Source organism: Corylus avellana, chromosome 3, assembly GCF_965113065.1.
Source record: "Corylus avellana chromosome 3, dhCorAvel1.hap1.2, whole genome shotgun sequence".
NCBI classification, from domain to species: domain Eukaryota; kingdom Viridiplantae; phylum Streptophyta; class Magnoliopsida; order Fagales; family Betulaceae; genus Corylus; species Corylus avellana.
Window position 1 is genome coordinate 26,713,796 of NC_142492.1, and position 19,305 is coordinate 26,733,100.

The 19,305-nt window shown below is 36.2% G+C and overlaps 1 protein-coding gene across 1 annotated transcript; it reads right to left on the reverse strand.

The window, feature by feature from the left end:
- Positions 1-1,294: 1,294 nt before the first annotated feature.
- EDR2 (ENHANCED DISEASE RESISTANCE 2) lies at positions 1,295-19,264 on the reverse strand. The gene is made up of 22 exons (XM_059586622.2): positions 18,686-19,264; positions 18,348-18,422; positions 17,479-17,532; positions 14,975-15,040; positions 14,575-14,678; positions 13,957-14,024; positions 13,757-13,873; positions 13,557-13,597; positions 13,362-13,462; positions 10,342-10,437; positions 8,562-8,626; positions 8,397-8,468; positions 8,116-8,271; positions 5,702-5,934; positions 5,585-5,624; positions 5,353-5,507; positions 5,154-5,255; positions 4,406-4,450; positions 4,180-4,320; positions 2,563-2,658; positions 2,307-2,408; positions 1,295-1,749 (listed from the first exon to the last, which is right to left on the reverse strand). Exons 1-22 carry the CDS (start codon positions 18,824-18,826, stop codon positions 1,642-1,644), a joined length of 2,178 nt encoding a protein of 725 aa, XP_059442605.1. The 5' UTR covers positions 18,827-19,264; the 3' UTR covers positions 1,295-1,641.
- Between the last annotated feature and the right edge of the window lie 41 nt (positions 19,265-19,305).

The following is a 19,305-nucleotide window of genomic DNA, read 5'->3' on the forward strand; positions in this document are numbered from 1 at the left end:
GTCAACATTTGATTGGTTTACGTGGACTTCCGTTAAGTCAACTAACGTCAACTGACAAAATGACTAATTTGATCTATTATCAAAACCACAATGACCTTCTGTGATAAAAATCAAACCCTAAAGAGGAAAAAATAGAGCAATGAAACCCCAGGGGGGGTATGGAGTATTTAATCCTAAAAAATTTGGTACCTATAGCAATTACATTAAAATTTTGTTAACCTGGTATTAGCTTTGACTCGTGAATGAGCTGTTGCTTGAGGATCTTTATGGGAATATTTCCAAATAGTAATTGTTCATATGAGTGGCATAGGTAAAAAAATTGATTCATCATTTTTTTTTTAATTATTTCATTAATTATGGATGATCACATAATTTTATAATAAAAGCTGTGCTGTAGTATTTCATGCATTTTTCAAAAATTTACACAACAAAATTTAATTATTTAATTGTTAACATAATAAGTGTCAAGTATCAAGTATCAAGTATCAAGTATGATATTACACTTCATACTTGGAGCTATGTCGAGACTTGGGTGTATACGATATTTTGTTGGAAGGAGATTCCTTGAATGTAGTGAAAGCTATCAAGGAGACAAATCCAAATGGCAGTAGCTATGGACAGGTTATAGAAGATATTCATTTGCTACTACGGACAAGGAGGAGATGGGACATAGGTCATGTGAAGAGAGAGGTAAACATGGCAGCACATACTCTTGCTTGCAAGAGAAGCTTCAAGGTCATCTATTGATAGAGTGTGGATTGAGGAGACACCTTATTGTGTTTCTCATATTGTTTTTTTAGAGCAGTTGGCTCTATCTTTGTAGAGCTTTGGCTCTTGAATTATTATCTAATGAAGATTATGTCTTTTTCCAAAAAAAAATACCGAGCAAATTCTTAGCATGCAGTTAAGTTTGCAAGCCAGCAATATCATTGGTTTGCAGGCAGACAAATCATGGACTCATTCCCCCTTTTGAGTGAGGGAGATTATAAGTTCGTATATTTATTTTTGGGCTTTCAATTAATATAACGAGACTGAGCAAGGTTTTTTGTTTTTGTTGAAAAATGAGTGCATTTTTTAGCCAACAAAATCGCAGGTGAAACTGGCTCTTAGTTGATTACTGTCTTAAAAACAAACGTGAGTGAAAATTTCATTCATGGTTAATTGAATTAGTTTGCTTCATACGTGATGTTAAAAACTTGGTGTTTATTGATTTAGTTTGCGCGCAGTTAGTTGTGTTATCTATTAATTAATGTTATAAATAAAGAGGTGTTTTCGTATAAACACTAAAATTACGGCAACTTAAACTCGGATGAATTTACATATCACGAACATTTCTCACGGATTAGGTAAGGAAAAGAAAAGAAAAGAAAAGAAACTATTGCTCAATGAGAGAAATATTAACAAACCAATGTAAGTACCCTTCCTGTAAGCTTATTTTAGAGTGTAGGTGGACCCCCAAAAAAAAAAAAAAACACTTCTCTTTCACTATTTTATACAAAAAAAATCTAATTGGAAAGCAATGATAACATGCTTTCCGGTACCATTTAAAATGGCATAATGGGAAATGGAATAGAATACATGCATATTGAAACAAATGATTTTAGAGTAACTCAGCAGATCGAGGTCAAACAGCTCAGTCAGTCATGATGGATCTTGTTCCAGCTTGGGGACTATAGCAGATGAAAGCTCTATATGAGAAACGCGGACAGCACCAATCAGCCGCTCCGGCAATTCATCAGTACTATTTGCCTGTCCATTAAAAAACAATCATCTAAACCACTTCACAGCAAGAGATCATTAAGAAAATAGTAGAAATTGTAAACAAATCCCAATATACTTGCTCCTGCACAATTAAATCCCTTAAATCAGAAGTCACCTAGTTTCTTTTGAAACAATTATTATGTTTGGAGTTGATGTCAAAAAAAGAATTTAAAATTCATAACATTTTAAGTGAGCATTTTTCATCCAAAAGAATTAAAAGTATATTCCCTCTGAATACTAATGTGTCATTTGTTGGGTAATAGAAACACACGATTTGAAGTAATTGAAATTATTACTCTATAAAGAAGAAATAAAACCCAGGTTAAAAGTGGTTTACTACATGTGGGGAGCTAGATGAATGCCCATTTAACTTGAGTGGCCATGAGTAGGACTATGAGGCTCCAATAAGAGTGGTTGCGCTTAATTAAAATTCATTGCTTGCTCAAATGAGTGAAATGTTACTATATATATATATGACTTCAGCCGGCAGTCTCCTCAGGCCAAATTGAAGTTGAGAAGATATCGCAATTAAAAAAAAAACGTACCTGTACAAGGAAAGCCATGTCTACCACCAATGTTGTGATTACACCAACTACAAGCCCCAAAACTCCATTGGCAACAGTTGAAGAACCAATGTCCACATCAATCTGCAGAAGATGAATAATGTAAGACCATATAAACATAAATAATGGCGTCAAACTAGCTCCACTCTAACATCATTTATTAAAAATCTTGCCGAAAAGGAAAATTTATAAAAATAAAAAATAAAAAAATGTACTAGAGAGATTGAAGAATCTTTACTTCCAAGTACTTAGGATCACGGATATAATTACAATCAACAGCTTTCCCCAATAAACAAGGGGTGCTCCCAACACTCTGACGCACAATCCATGAGCCCTGCATGATTCAATATTGAAATCCATAAAGGATGCATGATATATAGCATATAGTTTGCTATATTAATTGTCTTGGCTTGAAATATAGTCAACAATGAAGAAAATGGAAAGAAGCAGAAAACAGGCACAAGAACCCTAGTAAGGAGTATTTTCATATATGTGATATTTAACCTTTTAAATTGCACGAGTTAAGGGGGAAATAAGGTGATCCCTGCAAAGTGAAACAAAATTGTTCTCACTGAATAGTGTCCTACGGTGTGCATATGCACGGTACAGGGGCAACAATAATAAGGCATCGAACTGATTATAACAGGTGGTATAGGACGACTTAAAGCATGCAGAAAAACAAATGCCTACCAACTTCAATGATCTAATTGTTTGCGCTGGCCCTGGGCCATGTTTAAGAGGAGAAAATGGATGAGTAGGATTTCAATATATGCTTGCCCAGTCAGATTCAACCATGACCAACTCAAGGTGATAAAAGCACATTCACTCCCATTTTAGCAAGCATGGCATTTTGAATGCAATGCAAGTTGCACCATGTGATTAGTTATCTAAATCCGTCATGCTAAACAATTGAGCATTTAAGAAAACTGAAGTAGTTATATAACAGAATCAGTTATTTTACTTCAGAAAATAATAATACCTAACTTGACAAAACCTAAAGAATGCTGGCAAAAAGGGCTTATACAACTATGGCCAACAAGAAGTGATCCCCATAGAGGTAACACATGGGAGGAAGGGCATTTGTAGGTTGAGCTGGCTTTTGCTCAAAGACAATCATCATGGTTGGGTTGAACTTGGCCCCCAGACTAGAAGTTGAGTTTGGGGCCAGAACCTAGATATGTTTTTGGGTTTTTTTTTTTTTTGGGGGGGGGGGGGGTGTTTGTCTATGCATGGATACATGCAAACAAAATATAATGAAAATTTATTGCTATAAATATAACGTTTCAGTGAAATCTCCTTTAAGCATGAACCTGCTCCAATACAAATGTCATAAATCCTTGGTGACAAGCGTTGTCAGCCAATAAATTTTTAATTGTACCTTTTTTTATGGATACAAAACAAAACTCTATTGAAAAAAAATAGGGAACAGTCCTAGTCCACAGGAAGCATACAAGCTACACAAATTTATTGAAAAAAAAAAAAAAAAAAAAAAAAGACATTAAAATCTAAAAATTACTAAAGCCAAAGAGATCCAATAAAGACAAGGAAGTGAATCCCTTAACTGCCTTTGCCCAGTCAAAAAGTGATCTCAAAAAAATGTTTTTAACTTCAACTATCATAAACTCTGTCAAACATCCTAGCATTATCCAAATGAATATGTAAAAAGTTTCACCCACATTATTCCATTTTTATCTACACGGTATACATATATAAACCTGCCTGTCACACAGGCATAAATTTAATTGAGTGCATGCACGATGTTGGCAGTGACAGGAATCTTCTAAAAGGTGAACAAAAGACTTCAATGAATATAATTAATTGTGCAGCAATGGTGAACCGAAAATGAAACAAATACCTTGGGAACTGATGGGATGAGCTTCAGCCTACTATTGCGGAATTCATCGTCACCATCAACAAATCTTTGTAAAAGGGATCCAGGTACTAACTCTTTTGTCACAAAATAAAATACCATACTGTAGTGTGTTGACCCAGGTACCTGTAAGATTAAAGCATTATTTCCACTCCAAACTCCTCATACATTTTAAGTTTAAAAGTCAAAACCAGCTGATGAATCAACTTACTTGCAAATTTATGACCACAGAGAAAAGCCCCTTTTCCAAGGCAACCTATGAAAACAATTTAAAAAATGGTCATCAATATGCTCATAAAATTGCCTCTGCTAGTTAGGCGGTTCCTTTTGTATACTTCCGGTGTACTTAAGAGCCCCATGTGCCTTTAGTGAGATTGGCTTATTACTTATAAAAAAAATCAATATGCTCATAAAAAAGGGTCATCAATACTGTATTGAGAAATTAACAGCAAATAATTTGTAAGTTAAATTTCAAATCAAATGTTCACGATCATTTAAACAGATATTTCTGAATAATAGTAAACTGACCCATTCATCTTGGTAAATTGATGGTTTAATTTAACAAAGCTCAAGAGTAACATACAAGATTCCTAAGAGGAGCAACATCCAGGTGGAACTACAATAAAATAAGTAATCCACACAAGTTATGTATTAATACATTTTTGAATTTACATGATATTGCAATAACCACTACAGTAGCATGCCGATTACCTTTTAGAAATAGTACAGGCAATAAAACCTCCACTCAGATCATTGCACTATTGTTCTGAGTCATAATCAAATAAATTCAAGAATCATCTTGGAGAAGAGAAGTAGGTAAACATTGGAATGCATGGGAACAAAGCAAGTGACCTCTTGACATATGTACAATGACACTAAACAATACCACTTTCAAACAAGGTACTACACGCCCACTGCAGAAAAGTATACAAGCAAAAATACTAACTTCTAATACTTACTTGTGCTGCACATCCTTGACGCCTAGCAACATGGTCCATTCTTTTGGTATCCTTGAACCAATCAACAGCAACGAGATCCATTAGATGTTTCCCTGCAGATATCTTCAAACACATATGGACAACAATGAAATTAGAGCAAACCTAACAAGCTCTTAGATGTCAATTCACAAAGAACCAAAAGGTCAAAAGATTAGGAAACCTTTGTTTTATCAAAACAAAAATGCTTGCTCCGGACTCTAAAGTTGTTCCCTTCTGAAATTTTCCAGCAGTCACGTGCATTATCACGGTCATTACGTCGGAGGTTGCCCGAAAAACAGGATAAATCAATTTGGTCAACTGGTTCTTCTTCCAAGGCTTCACTTCATCAAAATATTGTGATCAGATCTTCCACTTAGACCCATATACTGAAAAAAGAACTAGTGATCACTTACCTGTTCTCTTGATATCACTCTCAAGGCCAGATGAGTCTGCCTGAACAATGTGAAAAACTAAAGTTCAGACTTCAGAGAGAGAACACAGAAAATATAAGGCACTGGTGGATATCAAACCTCTTGTTCAGCCTCAGGTATTTGAAATTCCTCATCCTCATCAGAGTATTCTTCCATCATCACTGAATTTCTGTTTGCAGCATTAATTTGATCGGTATGTGCGCTAGGATGAAGAGATGCATGCAGCTTCTCACCCTTCTCTGAGGAGACGGAAGCTGAGGTCATATTAACCATTACTGGGATTCTTGGAGGAGCATTCCTCTCATCTGTTTGGGCAAACCATTCACGAAGTCCTGCGATGAACAAGATTTAAAAAGAGGATCAGCAACAGGGAAAGTCATAGCAGTCTGCCAATGTGTGCACTCAAACTGAAACAAAGTCCTAGTTACACCCCTTCCCCTTTTCTCTTTTAAAACTAAATGAGAGAGAGACAGAGAGCACCCAAAAAGATGAAAATGGAAAAAGACAAAGAACAAAAAAAAAGGTTAAATGGAAACAGTGCCTAACAATTCAAAGTATTAATCAAATCAAAGGGCCACAGTTTGCTGATGATAAAACTGAAACTCAAGAAAGCCATCTTGAGCTTCCTAAAAGAAAGCCTTACACCGTCCAGGACCATGCTATTCCTCTACCTCCAAGTGCTCCACATCAAACAAGTGCTACCCAAGCTATATTACACCCTCCACACCCCATGAAGCCATCAACTCTACCAACAACTTTGGCGTTTTCCAAATAGATACCAAATAATGATTAACATATAGGAAAATTTCACTGTGAACTATAAACAGATTCCCATTATTCCTAACCAGGTATTTCTTTCCATTTTTCACCAAGTTCCTGGAAAAAGTATGATCCAGGAAGTGGTTCAAAGTTAAAACTAAGAGATATTGGCAGAAAAAACACCTTTCTATATGCTATTCCACCAAAAGCAGCATTATCCCAAACCACACAAAACTTTGTAATAAAATCCAACCTCGGAATATCAATCATATTTGGTCTTACCAGGTACTCAAAAGTCTAATCATCAAATCTATGGAGCATAAATCAATTTTATCTATCCAAAGAAAGGATACCGAAATTTATTTGTATAGAATATATGAAAGAATTAATCCTTTCATTCAATATCCTTAAGTTTTAGTCCAGTTCAATTGAACTAACTTGTTTTTTTTTTTTTTTTCCTTTTTTTGGGGTGGGGGCAATTAGGGCTGGCATTTTTTACACAACCCGCAAACCTGACATGAAATTAGAGTGTTAAGGTTTGGTATAAACGGGTCAATCCGCTGGACCCACAAGTGACCCGACTAGCCCATTTATTTAAAAATAAGTTTTTTTTTTTTTTTTTTTAATAATTAAAAAATAAAACGTTAAACCGCCTTTGGTGTTCGCGGCAAGAGTTAACCGCCTTCAGTGTTTTCCAACAGGATCCAACCGGCCTTGATGTTTTCTAGCGAAATCTGACCAATCTTCATGTTTCCCGACGAGATCCAACCGGCTCTTTTTGTTTTCTGGCAAGCTCCGACCAGTCCTTGGTGTTTCTAGCGAGATCCGACTGTGCATTGCTGTTTCCCGGCGAAGTTTTGACCAGCATTATAGCTTTTGGCAAATTTTGAATCGGTGTTGGCATTTTTGTTTCTTGTTAATGTTTTTTTTATAAAGTTTGTCTTTGTGTCTGTATGCTCCAAGTTGTTCCGACGTGAGGAAAAGTATTAGAGTTTTGTTTTTCGTTTGTTTGTTTCTTCCAAGCTAAACCCTAAAAGCATATATTACATATATGCTCCAGCTTGAGGGGGAGTAATCGACTAATAGAGAGAGATTGATATACTCTTCTAGAAGAATCACTTGGTACTCCCTACCAGATGTCTCTTTCCAGAATATTTTGTCATATTGTTATATTGTAAATGTATGCTCCTCCTATATAGGTGGAAAGAATGGAATGAAGACAGACATAGAAACCAGCCCTTCCTTATCATAGATTCTTTTCATATTTCTCTAACACCATCAAACTTCAAACTATTCAAACCCTAGTCCATCTTATCATAACCCACTAGAAATAACATTCGGAAAATTTTCCTAAATCTCTCTTACGACACAAACTCTAATAATTTATGTTAAAGTAATGATTAAGTGATTAAATTTACCTCTTACTATAACCTTAAGCTTTTAGGACAAGTAGTAATTTACCATGGTATCAGAGCCAAATGTCCTGAGATCGAACCTTGACTCCGTCAAATCACAGTGGTAATTTAACAATTTAGATGCTGGGAAGTTGTATAGGAACAAAGAAAAGTTGGAATCCAAAATGATCACCCAAATCCCAATCCTACAATTACAAAGTCCTTTTCCAACCACCCCCCAAAGGTAGTTGTGTATAAACATTAAATCATGACCCAACATGTTGACATCAAACCATAAAAATGCTACCAATATGCAATAACATTCCAAATCTTAAAAGTAAAATACAAAAAGGAACTCACCAGCAACACTATTTAACATTTGTAGTAGACAATGTTGCTGAAAAGATGATACATAACCTACGCCCCATCCCTTCAGATCAATCTGCATAAGATGCTGTACCTGTGCCCTGGGCCTCCCATTTCGAGGTTTTAGAGGGGAAATGTTGTATCCTCCACCTTAAAAATTCAAAATACAACATGTTGTACACGGCTCAAGATAATAAATAAACAAAATATTTTCATCTCTTGAATTCCCAGAAATCACGCACCAGCATAAATCAAAGAAGAAAAATAAAACTTACTCTCAATATGTGCCCGTACATACCCAGGCTGTGGACCACAGTTCTCATGCTCCCTAGAACGAAATAAGACCACTGCACAATAACAAGAAAGAAAACATGGAAATTCCTAGCAAGAGAAAAGCTAACCGACCTGTCCAAACAGGAGAGAACAAGCAGAATACTTACCATAACTTCCATCATCATTTCGGCGCCAATATCGCACATAACAAAGATCACGGGGCCACACAAACCTGCAACAGCAAGGATAAGTGAGTATAGACAAAATTAAAAAACTATGCATATGACTCTAGAAAGAAAGAAGGGAGCTTTCTTCCTGACAACTGAACGACTAAAATTTGAACCCCTAAAAAAATTCTTGTGCAATATGGCATTAAGAGAGAGAGAAAGAGAGAGACCACTTTTTCCTTGAGGAAAGACAAATAGTTACGACAAAAGGTCGACTATATTACTTGGTTAATTATTATGAAGATAGAGTAGAAAGAACACCCCTCTAGGGAAATATGCAAGACGAAAAAACATATTTAAAGTAGTCATGGATAGAACACCCAAAACACTCCAATTAATCCAAATATTCAACCTAAAGAGAAAATCATGTTCCTAAACAACAGTCTAATAAAGAAATGGTTCCATGAGATGCCAAAAAGGCACCTCCAATCAAAATCTGACCACTAGCAAAAGTAGAAAAAAAATGGACTTGGAAAAACTTTAAGAGAGAATCACAACAAAATTTCCAGGTACTGTGTGGAATTCTTATATAAAGTTTAATACGTTGAGGTAAAATACGTGTTCTCTTTCTTTGTAGGACAGGAACAAGCTAATCCATGTTAAAACAGGTTCCATTTTTTTCTCAACTGCTAAAAATCCAGTGAGCAACTTTCTCCTCTCCAGTTGGGCATGCATCTGCATGTAGTGATCTGAATGGCAACGTTTCCTTGCTAGTGGAAGCATTCATTGCACAAAGTCTCCAACATAACCATCATGCCAAATGACTAGATGCATAGAAGCACCTCGCTGGCTTAACAACATATCAAATAAGAGACAAGGGACTCGACTGTTCAGACATGAACTATATGCATCAATCATGAAATTTTTGGCATGTACGTGCATATAGCAGTCTGAATGTCAATGTATCCCCACCCATGGAGGTATTCATTGCACAAAGTTGCCAACATAACCATTATATCAAAGCCCTAGATGTGCAAAAACACCTTGTTTTGCTGAACAACAAATCAAAGAATAAACAAGGAGCTCCATGGCAAATATTAATCAAGAACATTCCGGCAACAACCCCCTCCCCCCCCCCCCCCCCTTTCTCTCTCCTCTCCTAAGGAAAATCCTCCAAAAGAATACTATTATATAGCAACCACTAAAAACCAGTGATTCTATCTCCAACTTTAACAAAAGTTAGTAACATGCAAGTTATTAAACTCAAAAGAACCACCATTAAGAAAGAAATTACTTTTCTACGAGGTTGTATTCCATTTTACAGTCTAAAAGATAAATATATAATAAAAATTTTGAAATAACACATCAAGCAAACCACTCAGGACTATAACAATGCATATTAGTTCGGTATATCCCCACAAAACACTACCAAACGCAGACAATGTCATTTTGACGGTAAAAACAATTCATAACACAGCCAAAACAATTTGTAGATACTAAAATACATCCTTTTGTACACTTCCTGTGTACCTTGGGGCGCCTTACACTTTTAATAAAACTGGTTATTACTTATCAAAAAAGAATACATGCAGATCTTCATATCACGATCCGTTGTTGCAACATTTAAAGCAAAAATGAGACTAGAGGGGGTACAACTAATTGGGGTTTGCACAGAAGCACCATGTTTTAATAATTTTTGTTCAGAAAAGTATTAAAATAATTGTTGGACTAAAATGTAGACCACAAATACAGACATATATCCACTAGGAGGAAGAATTACATCGGGAACCAGTCAAGCTGGAGCCTGTGATAAAGTAATGCTGTATGTCCATCCACCTCCTCGACTAAGCTACCATACTGGAAACTGCAATCCCACCTGCACAGCACATAACAAAATAAGGCAACACATACTTTAGAAGTACATAAACTGTAAGTGGAGGCTAAACTGCAACAAAATGCAAGTCCACGTGTAATAAGATTTTAAGTTGAAACAATATAGAAGTGTTTACTATTTTATATTACCTCCGAGTAGCAGGCTGTGAACTAATATAGATACCATACACTATGAGCAATCTGCCAGCTAATCCTATAAATTAAGCTGCCATCTAGATTCACAGAGCAGTATATGATCCAAAGGAAAACACACGGGGTGCAAGCACAGCCCAAAATTTCTACAAATGAATGAACAGATACAACACATAGAAGTGGGCCTGCAGCTACCTCTGAAATTGAAAAACGAAGTCGAGGGAGAAACTACGATAATATGCAATAAAAGTTTTCTAGACCCAGAAAACTTGAACAACATAAATGAGCCATAAACGGATGAGTATTGAGTAGCTAGACAAGCCGGACCTATTGAAGGCTCTTCCCCTTCACATTGTCACTTTTTTTTTTTCCCTTTCTCTTTTCTGATAACTGAACAATTTACTAAAGAACACCAAAAGGGATGCAACCATATACATGGAAAGTAAACGAACACCATAGAGCTTGCACCCAATCTGTAAAGAGCTTTGACGCCTCCAAAACAAGCCCTAAAAAATGGTTTCCACAGTTACTTTCTATAGGAAAGACATCACGTCTATGCTAATTCAGTTGTTCTTAATCGCTAAGGTTTAAAAACTTGGGCTAAATCCTTTCCACAAACTTGTGGTTTAACACCAAATCAAATAGAACTCTCGGTTTTAAAAAGTATTGCAAATGGTACCCGTAGACATTTGATAAACGGAATTGGTACTTCTGTCCAAAATTTTAACGGTGTGCCATGCCAAAACCAGTCAGTAACTGGCACGTGTCCCATATGCTTCATTAATGTTATTTAAAAAAAAAAAAAAAAAAAAAAAAAAAAAAAAAAAAAAAAAACCCTAACGAGTGGTTGAAACCACCCCTAAATGGCCATAGGGGGTGGCTCAAGCCACCTCTAGATCTTTTTTTATTATTATTAATGAGGCATATGGGGCACTTGACAGATTGTTGTTGGACTTGACATGGCACGTCATTAAATTATTGGACGGAAATACCAATTGCGTTTATCAAATGTCCACAGGCAGGTACCATTTGCGATACTTTTTGAAATCGAGAGATCTCTTTGATTTTGTGTTAAACCACAACTACTAAAAAAGTAATTGGGCTCTAAAAACTTACCAATAGCCATTGATGGGGCAATAGATGCTACTTGCGTGGGGGGGGGGGGGGGGGGGGGGGGGGAGGGAGGGAGCAGCCATAAATCATGAACTAGTCTCTAAAGCAAAGATGTTGAGAGGTGTTGATAATCGTAATGTCAGATGTGCTAAAACCATGAATGGTTCCTTGGTTTCAGATAGGAGAGTATGTTAATTATAAGAGAGTATGTTATATGACTTCAAAAGTGGACTATCAATCACTAAGATATGCACAATCAATAAGGCTGTGTGTTTGAACAAGATAAAGAGAGAAAAATAACATACTGACTAAGATATTAGAAGATTAAAGGCAAATAGATGCCTCAATGAAATATAAGGACTTGCAATGCTAGTTAGTCAAGCTCACTAATTCTTATGCTTCCCAATTTAATCATAATGAATTGATACCCAGTGACATGAATGAGAGATGAGGACTCATTTCTCAAATGTAGTTGGAACCATGAAACATCGCTCAAGCATAAATGTGACAGGAAGTCTTTCTTGTACCAGAAGGCAGGAGATTTATAATTTACGTTGGAACTGGTAACGCGACGTTCACTCCACTCCCGTCTACTTGGCCCATGGACGTAATTAAGTTTGCGGGGGGGGAACGATTAGGTTGTGGGGGTGCGGGAGCAACGCCCTGCGGTACGGTACGGAGTATTTTGGGGATTTCCTTAATAAGTCCATACAAGTAGGGTTTAGGGTTTTTCTATATGTATGTATAATGTAAACCTGAATCATTAAGAGTAAAAATGCAGCCGCCTCTCTGTGGACGTAGGCAAATTGCCAAACCACGTAAATCTGTGTGTCGATTTTCTCTCTCTTAATCTCTCTCTTTTCGATTCTATATTGTTCATCAATTATTGTACACGGTAACAACAATTTACCATGAACAAAGAATTAAAACAGAAGCATGTACACCAACAATGCAGATTTCAGTTCTCAAATAATTTATACTTCTACATCTAGCGCAAGGGGAGTAATGGGTACAAAGTGGCAAAATCAAGTTAGTGTTCTTCGCACAGCCGTGGCAACTAATAAGACAAGAGGTGAAACAACTAATGCAAGAAAGGTGGCTAAGACTAGTTCGGGAAGATAAATAAAATGTATGTCACATAGAGAGAGAGGAGAGAGAGAGAGATGGAAGATAAAGCCTGCTCACAATCAATTTTTGTAACTTACCAATCAATAAAAAAAAAACAAATCTGAATTTGCCATTGAATATCTCAACTATAGTGTTTTCAAGCTGCCGCTGCACTTCCACCTTTACATATTTTTTTGCTTTTCCCTTTGCCCATAACTTTCCTCTCACCCGATCTACCCTTAGAAAATAATTCAGGATTGCAACATATGCAACCACACCTGTTTTGTTCAATCAGATACAAATTTGCAGGCCAAGCTCATACAAAATTATACGACTTTCCTGCTACTTGTGAGGGAACCACTAACTTCTTTATGTTTTTTCTATTTCCATGTCCTTCATATGCCTAAATGAAAATCAGTTTTGCATACATGACTTTCCTGAACACACAGATATATACATACTGTACATATTTGTTGCACACAAGAAGGACCACTACAAAATGAGCTTTTAGAGTTAATCTGTAAAAAGATTTATTTGAAAAAGGAAAACACCTACTCAAACCGTGTCCCATCCATGCTCATAACAAGTTCAAATATTTCTTCACAGGTACCCTCCACAACACCAACAGCCTTCATTGCTCTACTACAGCTCCTTGGCTGCAAAAGGAAGACCAAATAAGTTTAAAACAACCCCCACGCATAGTAAAACTATGTCATTTACATAAAGCAGAAGAAAGAAAAGTTTCCATACAAGGTAATCAACTTCCAAAAGTTCTTCAAAAATGCGTAGTCCTGCCAACATTCATCAAGATAAGCCATAAATAATTCACCAACGCCATTACAATGTTGCCAATAATCATATCACCAAATCCAATTCCTAGAATAACTTTTCTAATAATTGTCATTCTCAGCTAATCTGCTAAAAAATAGGGGCTGTAAGAAAATACTTACCATTTTGGCATTGAAGAAGACGCCAATGCTTTCTGGAAAATGCTTGATTGTTGATATTCTGGTTTGATAATTCTGAGTCTAATTCCCGTGTCCAGTCAAACACCGACTCTGGAAGACCTGCCACTTATATGAAAATGATGAGATTCAGGTAGAAAATGCATCAAACTAATGGAAATAAAATCAAGGAATTCAAAGAAGACCATTTCCAATTGTTGTTCGCCGCATCAAATTTGGACGAGCATCATCTTCATCCTCCTGTGCACTGAACCTGCCCAAAAGTTAGGAAATTATTGTTTATAAAAAGCAGAAGCTCAACTTGGCAACATAAAATCATTTGGTGATCCTTAAGCACAACTAAATACCAACATATAATATACAAGCATGGAACAATTTCTCAGTAATGCCGTCAAAAAGACATGACATGCGCAAATCATTGCCAGCTACACATGAAGAATAGTTGCATCTCTGAGAACACAGCAACAAGACAAAAAGTCTACTGAGACCAGACTAGGGATGAATCATATAAAGGATTCAGTAAAGGTAAAAAGAGGAAAAGGTATTTGTTAATTTCTAGCAAATATCCGAATTTATAGGAGCATCTTCACTCGTAGTGGTTTAACTATAACCAAAACAAGCAGCAAAAACTGAACTAAGACTATACTATATCTGTCAAGTCCACTAAACGAGTAATAATAATCTTGCAACGAAGGCAACTAAATGTAAATATTGCACATAAAGTTTGTATAACAGGAATTTCAATAGTACCATCATACTATAACCAAAACAAGAATGAGAAAACAAAATTTGAAAGTACTTACTGACTTTCGTGGTCAGATGAGGAGGCAGTCCTTCCATTATCCATCCCAGATTTATATTCAAAAGAGACATATTTGTTCCCATTTGCAACTTGTGATCCCTGATGCTGCACACATAAATATGCAACAAGTACTATATGCATCAATGCTTACATGCGGGAACCATATTCTCCATAGATAAACACATTAAAAGCTGGAAAACAACTAAGATGTAATGGTTCACCAGAAACATTCGTAGTTTCACCCAAAAGATGTAATAAGAGTCATAGTATTGAAGAGCAGATCAAGAACAGGGATTAGCTTCCTACCCTTACCCATAGATTAACACATTAAATTAGCAAATGGAATGAGAGGAGAAAGTGAGGAATTTCAAGCACAAATAATGCAGCTCAAGATAACAGACCTGATCAATAACAAGTTCAATCTTTTCCCTCCAGATTAATGCCTCCTGGATGTTGAATGCTGCCATCTGGAACAAGAACACAGCCCATACGAATACTTAGTCTTAACAAAAGATGGACATGTAATATTACCCAACCAAATGCAACTATAATGCATAACTGAGCACAATGGTCAAGCGCACAAAGCCACTATTACAGTACATTTGACAGACATTTTCTCTTCACAGAAAATTGCAAAGGTGGAGAAGCACTTAAACTGCTTCACTAATTGAAAATGTACATGCTGTTCACATTAAAATTCCAACACTGCATGTCAGGTTTACTTTTCAAGCATGTCAATTCCTTCATTACCATGACAACCATCAGACCCAAATAATCAGAATATATCACAGACGTGACAGAGAAACAAAAGCTTTCCAGTCCAGCCACTATGATAAGTCTAGGAAATCATTGCTTAAAGGAAGAACAAACGCAACTAGGAACTGACTAATGAAATGTCAAGCCACATGCAACATTATGTTTTTGATAAATAATTCATATCATTGAAAAGCACAAAGAGGCACAACCCTAGCACACAAGAAGTATATAAAGAGAGTCCCCCATTAATGGCTAAAAGAATAACAAAAATCCACAAATTCAAAAGGCACATGCAACATTATTGATAGTTGAACATCATAAATGAGTGTAGCTGGACTAGAACAGTAGTGTTTGTCAAATACTTTAGGAGCCTATTATATATAAGATGTATTAGTTCTATTAACACGACAATTCCCATGTACATCTACTATATATGAATCTCAATGTTTTATTTTCTTTTTTGTGTTTTTAGTTGCGAGATGGAAAGGATCTTTGCATTTCAATCAGTACCAAGTCATATTCACTAACTGACACACGCAAACCAAAACTAACACAGTGCACTGGATCATGAATTCACATAGAAGTAGATACCATTTAAAAAAAAAAAAAAAAAAAAAAAAAACATTTCCCTTACAAAAGCTTCCCATTCCATTTCTATAATAAGCTTAGGTAATTACTACTTAAACAGAAGCATAAACTCATTAAAGGAAAATGACTACCGATATCATGTCATGTGCCACAAAGAAACTAATAAACTGCACAAAAGTATAATTGAATTCAATTTAAAGAGTGAAAAGGTCCGTGGGATGCAAAAAAAGATCACATAGGTTAAAGTAGTGAGGAGGGAAATGATTGCCAAAATTTGAATGAAAAAATATCACTTCAATAGGGCTTAATGGGAAAAAAAGGTAGTATTCAGTTAGATGAAACCAACTAGTTAGGGCATCAGCTTGTTGAGCAGAGTTTATCATTAAAATTGCACATGACCCTCTATGGTATTACAACAGACAATCATTTGCTAATTGAACCATATACTTGCGTTATGGCCCCTGTGTTGTTTTTCTTTAATGCACCACATAACATTACTTATCCAAGAAAAAAGAAATCCTCTGCTTGTTAAAAGTACACCCAGTGTAACTGGTCCAAGACCGTAAGTCCTTCAGTAGTCAATAGAAAAAGTTAACTAAAATTGCACATGACCCTATATAGTATTACAACAGACAATCATTTGTTAATTGAACCATATAGTTGCGTTATGCCCCCTGTGTTGTTTTTCTTTAATGGATCACATTACTTATCCAAGAAAAAAGAAATCCTCTGCTTGTTAAAAGTACACCTAGTGTAACTGGTCCAAGACCTTAAGTCCTTCACTAGTCACTAGAAAGTTAACTAACTCCCATAACCTCCATGAAAAAGAATTATAATTTGATACTTTTTTTCTTATAAGTAATGTTGCACATATTAAAAAACGCAGAGGGACGCAGCCCTAGTACACAGGAAGTACACAAAAGGACGCCTAACCAAAATGAGAAAAGAGAGTAAGAAAGTCGGAAAAGCTAATAACTAATGGAGCTAAACAATCAACTGTCCAAGTAAAGAGAGAAAACAAGAAAAAGCAGCTAAACAAGCAGCTGTCCAATTATAATTTGATACTTGACACAACTGGGAGCAAGTAGATATAGATTACTTTGATTTTCCATTGAAGCACACGTTTCTTAAAGGGAAACAAAGGAAACCCACTTCTTTGGTGCTTAATCAAGCAAACCCTAGGGATTTCAAAAGAAACTAGAAGAGGCCCTAATAACAAATTAACATGATCATTAATTTAGACTAATCATAACCATACACATCAGCTTAAATAGATATAAATGAAAAGATGAAAATACTATTAAACTCCCTAGCTATACCAGCACAAGTAATACTGCTAAAATACTACTAACTTGTGAAAAGTACTCTACAGTACCTATGAATGGTAATTTTTTTCAGATCTGGTCCTGCATCAAAGCTACAGCAACAAAGATAACCCAACCGACAAGGATAAATCAAGATAGAAAACTGTCTTACTTGACAGAGTGAAAGAACATAGATGTGTCTAGTCAAATACATGAACAATGACATAATCATTTACCATTAAGGAAAAAGCACATACCGTGATTCGATGGTGCTTCTCTTTCTTGTTGTATACACACAATACATAAACCATCTGCACCAAAAAAATATATATATATATATACTCAGCAAGATACTCCATTATCATGAGGAAAGATTACAGGTCTGCGTGCTACACACCGCCAGAGCTAGAATAGATCAGATCTATAGTAAGATAGGTGCCAGTGTGTGTGTAGGTGTGTATCAGGGGAGGGAAACAGAGAGAGAAAGAGAGAGACAAAGACCCCCATTTGATGAAAGACTGGTTATGCAAGCAGTATAGCAAAAAATTGTCCCAAACAATTGTTAACTATCAAGCATAAAATTTCAAAGGTTCTAATTTCAAAAAATCAGTATTTTACAAAAATATATGCTTAATTTTGCTCTGCATTCATATCCTAGGATCATTCACAGGCAATGGCATCCCAACCCCTGAAGCTCTAGTGTGTCCTAGGAAGATGTTTGCTCAAAGTTTCAATTAAACACAAAATTAAAAGGATGATTTACTGATTGAACTGACAGATAATTCCAAATTAGCCAACACAGGCTAAAAGAAAAACTCTCAGTCCTTTTAATGCACATACTCTTAACACTACAACAACCATAAAATCTTTACGAGGAAGTCTCATAATGCACATGCAGCGTGATCTTATGCTGAACAATAATCAACCACAAAGTTTTTTTTTATTATTATTATTAGTAGTAAACCATACTAATGCATTTACGAGAAATTCCAACTAATCAAACAAAAATCCACCTACTTTGCTAACATTACAAATTCAGAAAACACACCAACAGTCCATCATGATGGTGTATTTATCATTTCAAGTTCAGAAACAATAATCGAAAGAGGGATAAACCACAACTCACGTGTCCATGGTGGGTCTTCAAGCCTCGATCCTCCACTCTACAGTTTCCATCAATCACCATGGTCTTGATCGGAACCTTTAAAAAATAATAAAATCAATAAAAATAAAAAATCAATCTATGAAGTCAATTACATTATATTATTTATCATTCAAAAAGTATAAATCTTCAAAAAGAAAATCAAGAATCTTCTTTCCCTTTTTGCTGAGACAAAATTTATTGCCTCTTTTGCGCCAATGCTTCTACTTTTGCCAAAAGCAAAATTCTCAAACTACAAAAACACACAGTAATTCGAAATCCTACCACATTTAAAGGGATGCAAAAGAAAAAAGAAAATTTACCTGATTGTCCTGAGGCTTCTTCTTGTAGTAGGCGAGCAAGCGAGACCCGAGCACAAAATACCGCATGTGGATGAACGAGCGCCCGATCTTCCTCCGCCCGTAGCGGACCATCCACCCTTCGTACACCACCTTCGACAACATCGTTTCTGCTCCGAACGAATATAAGAGACTCCGAAATCGAATTCCGAAATGGAAAATCTCGCGGACTCTGAAGGAAGCTCAGATTGGCAATCTTTTGCTTCCGCGAGATCAGCAAGAGACCTAAGTGACTTGATCGCTCATAGTTTGTTGTTCAATTTCAGAAGACCGGTGAATCGGAAAATTGAGGTCTCATTACGTCAGATAACTCGGAATTCTCAGACCGGAATTTGGAAATTCCGCCGGAGAAAAGGCTTTCAGAATTCAAAATTCTGATTGACTTCGAAGGGAAGCTAGAGACAACGAGAGAGGGAGAGTAGGGACAGAGCTTTTACTTTACGTGTCACGCCGGGATCGGTGAGAACAGAGATACGACGGCGTATGGATGTTACCTAGACGACCGCGTATTGAGGAGAGAAGATTCCGGGGGGTTCAAGTGGGAGATCCCACGTAAGTAGGGCGAGGGCAGTCCCAAAAAGAAT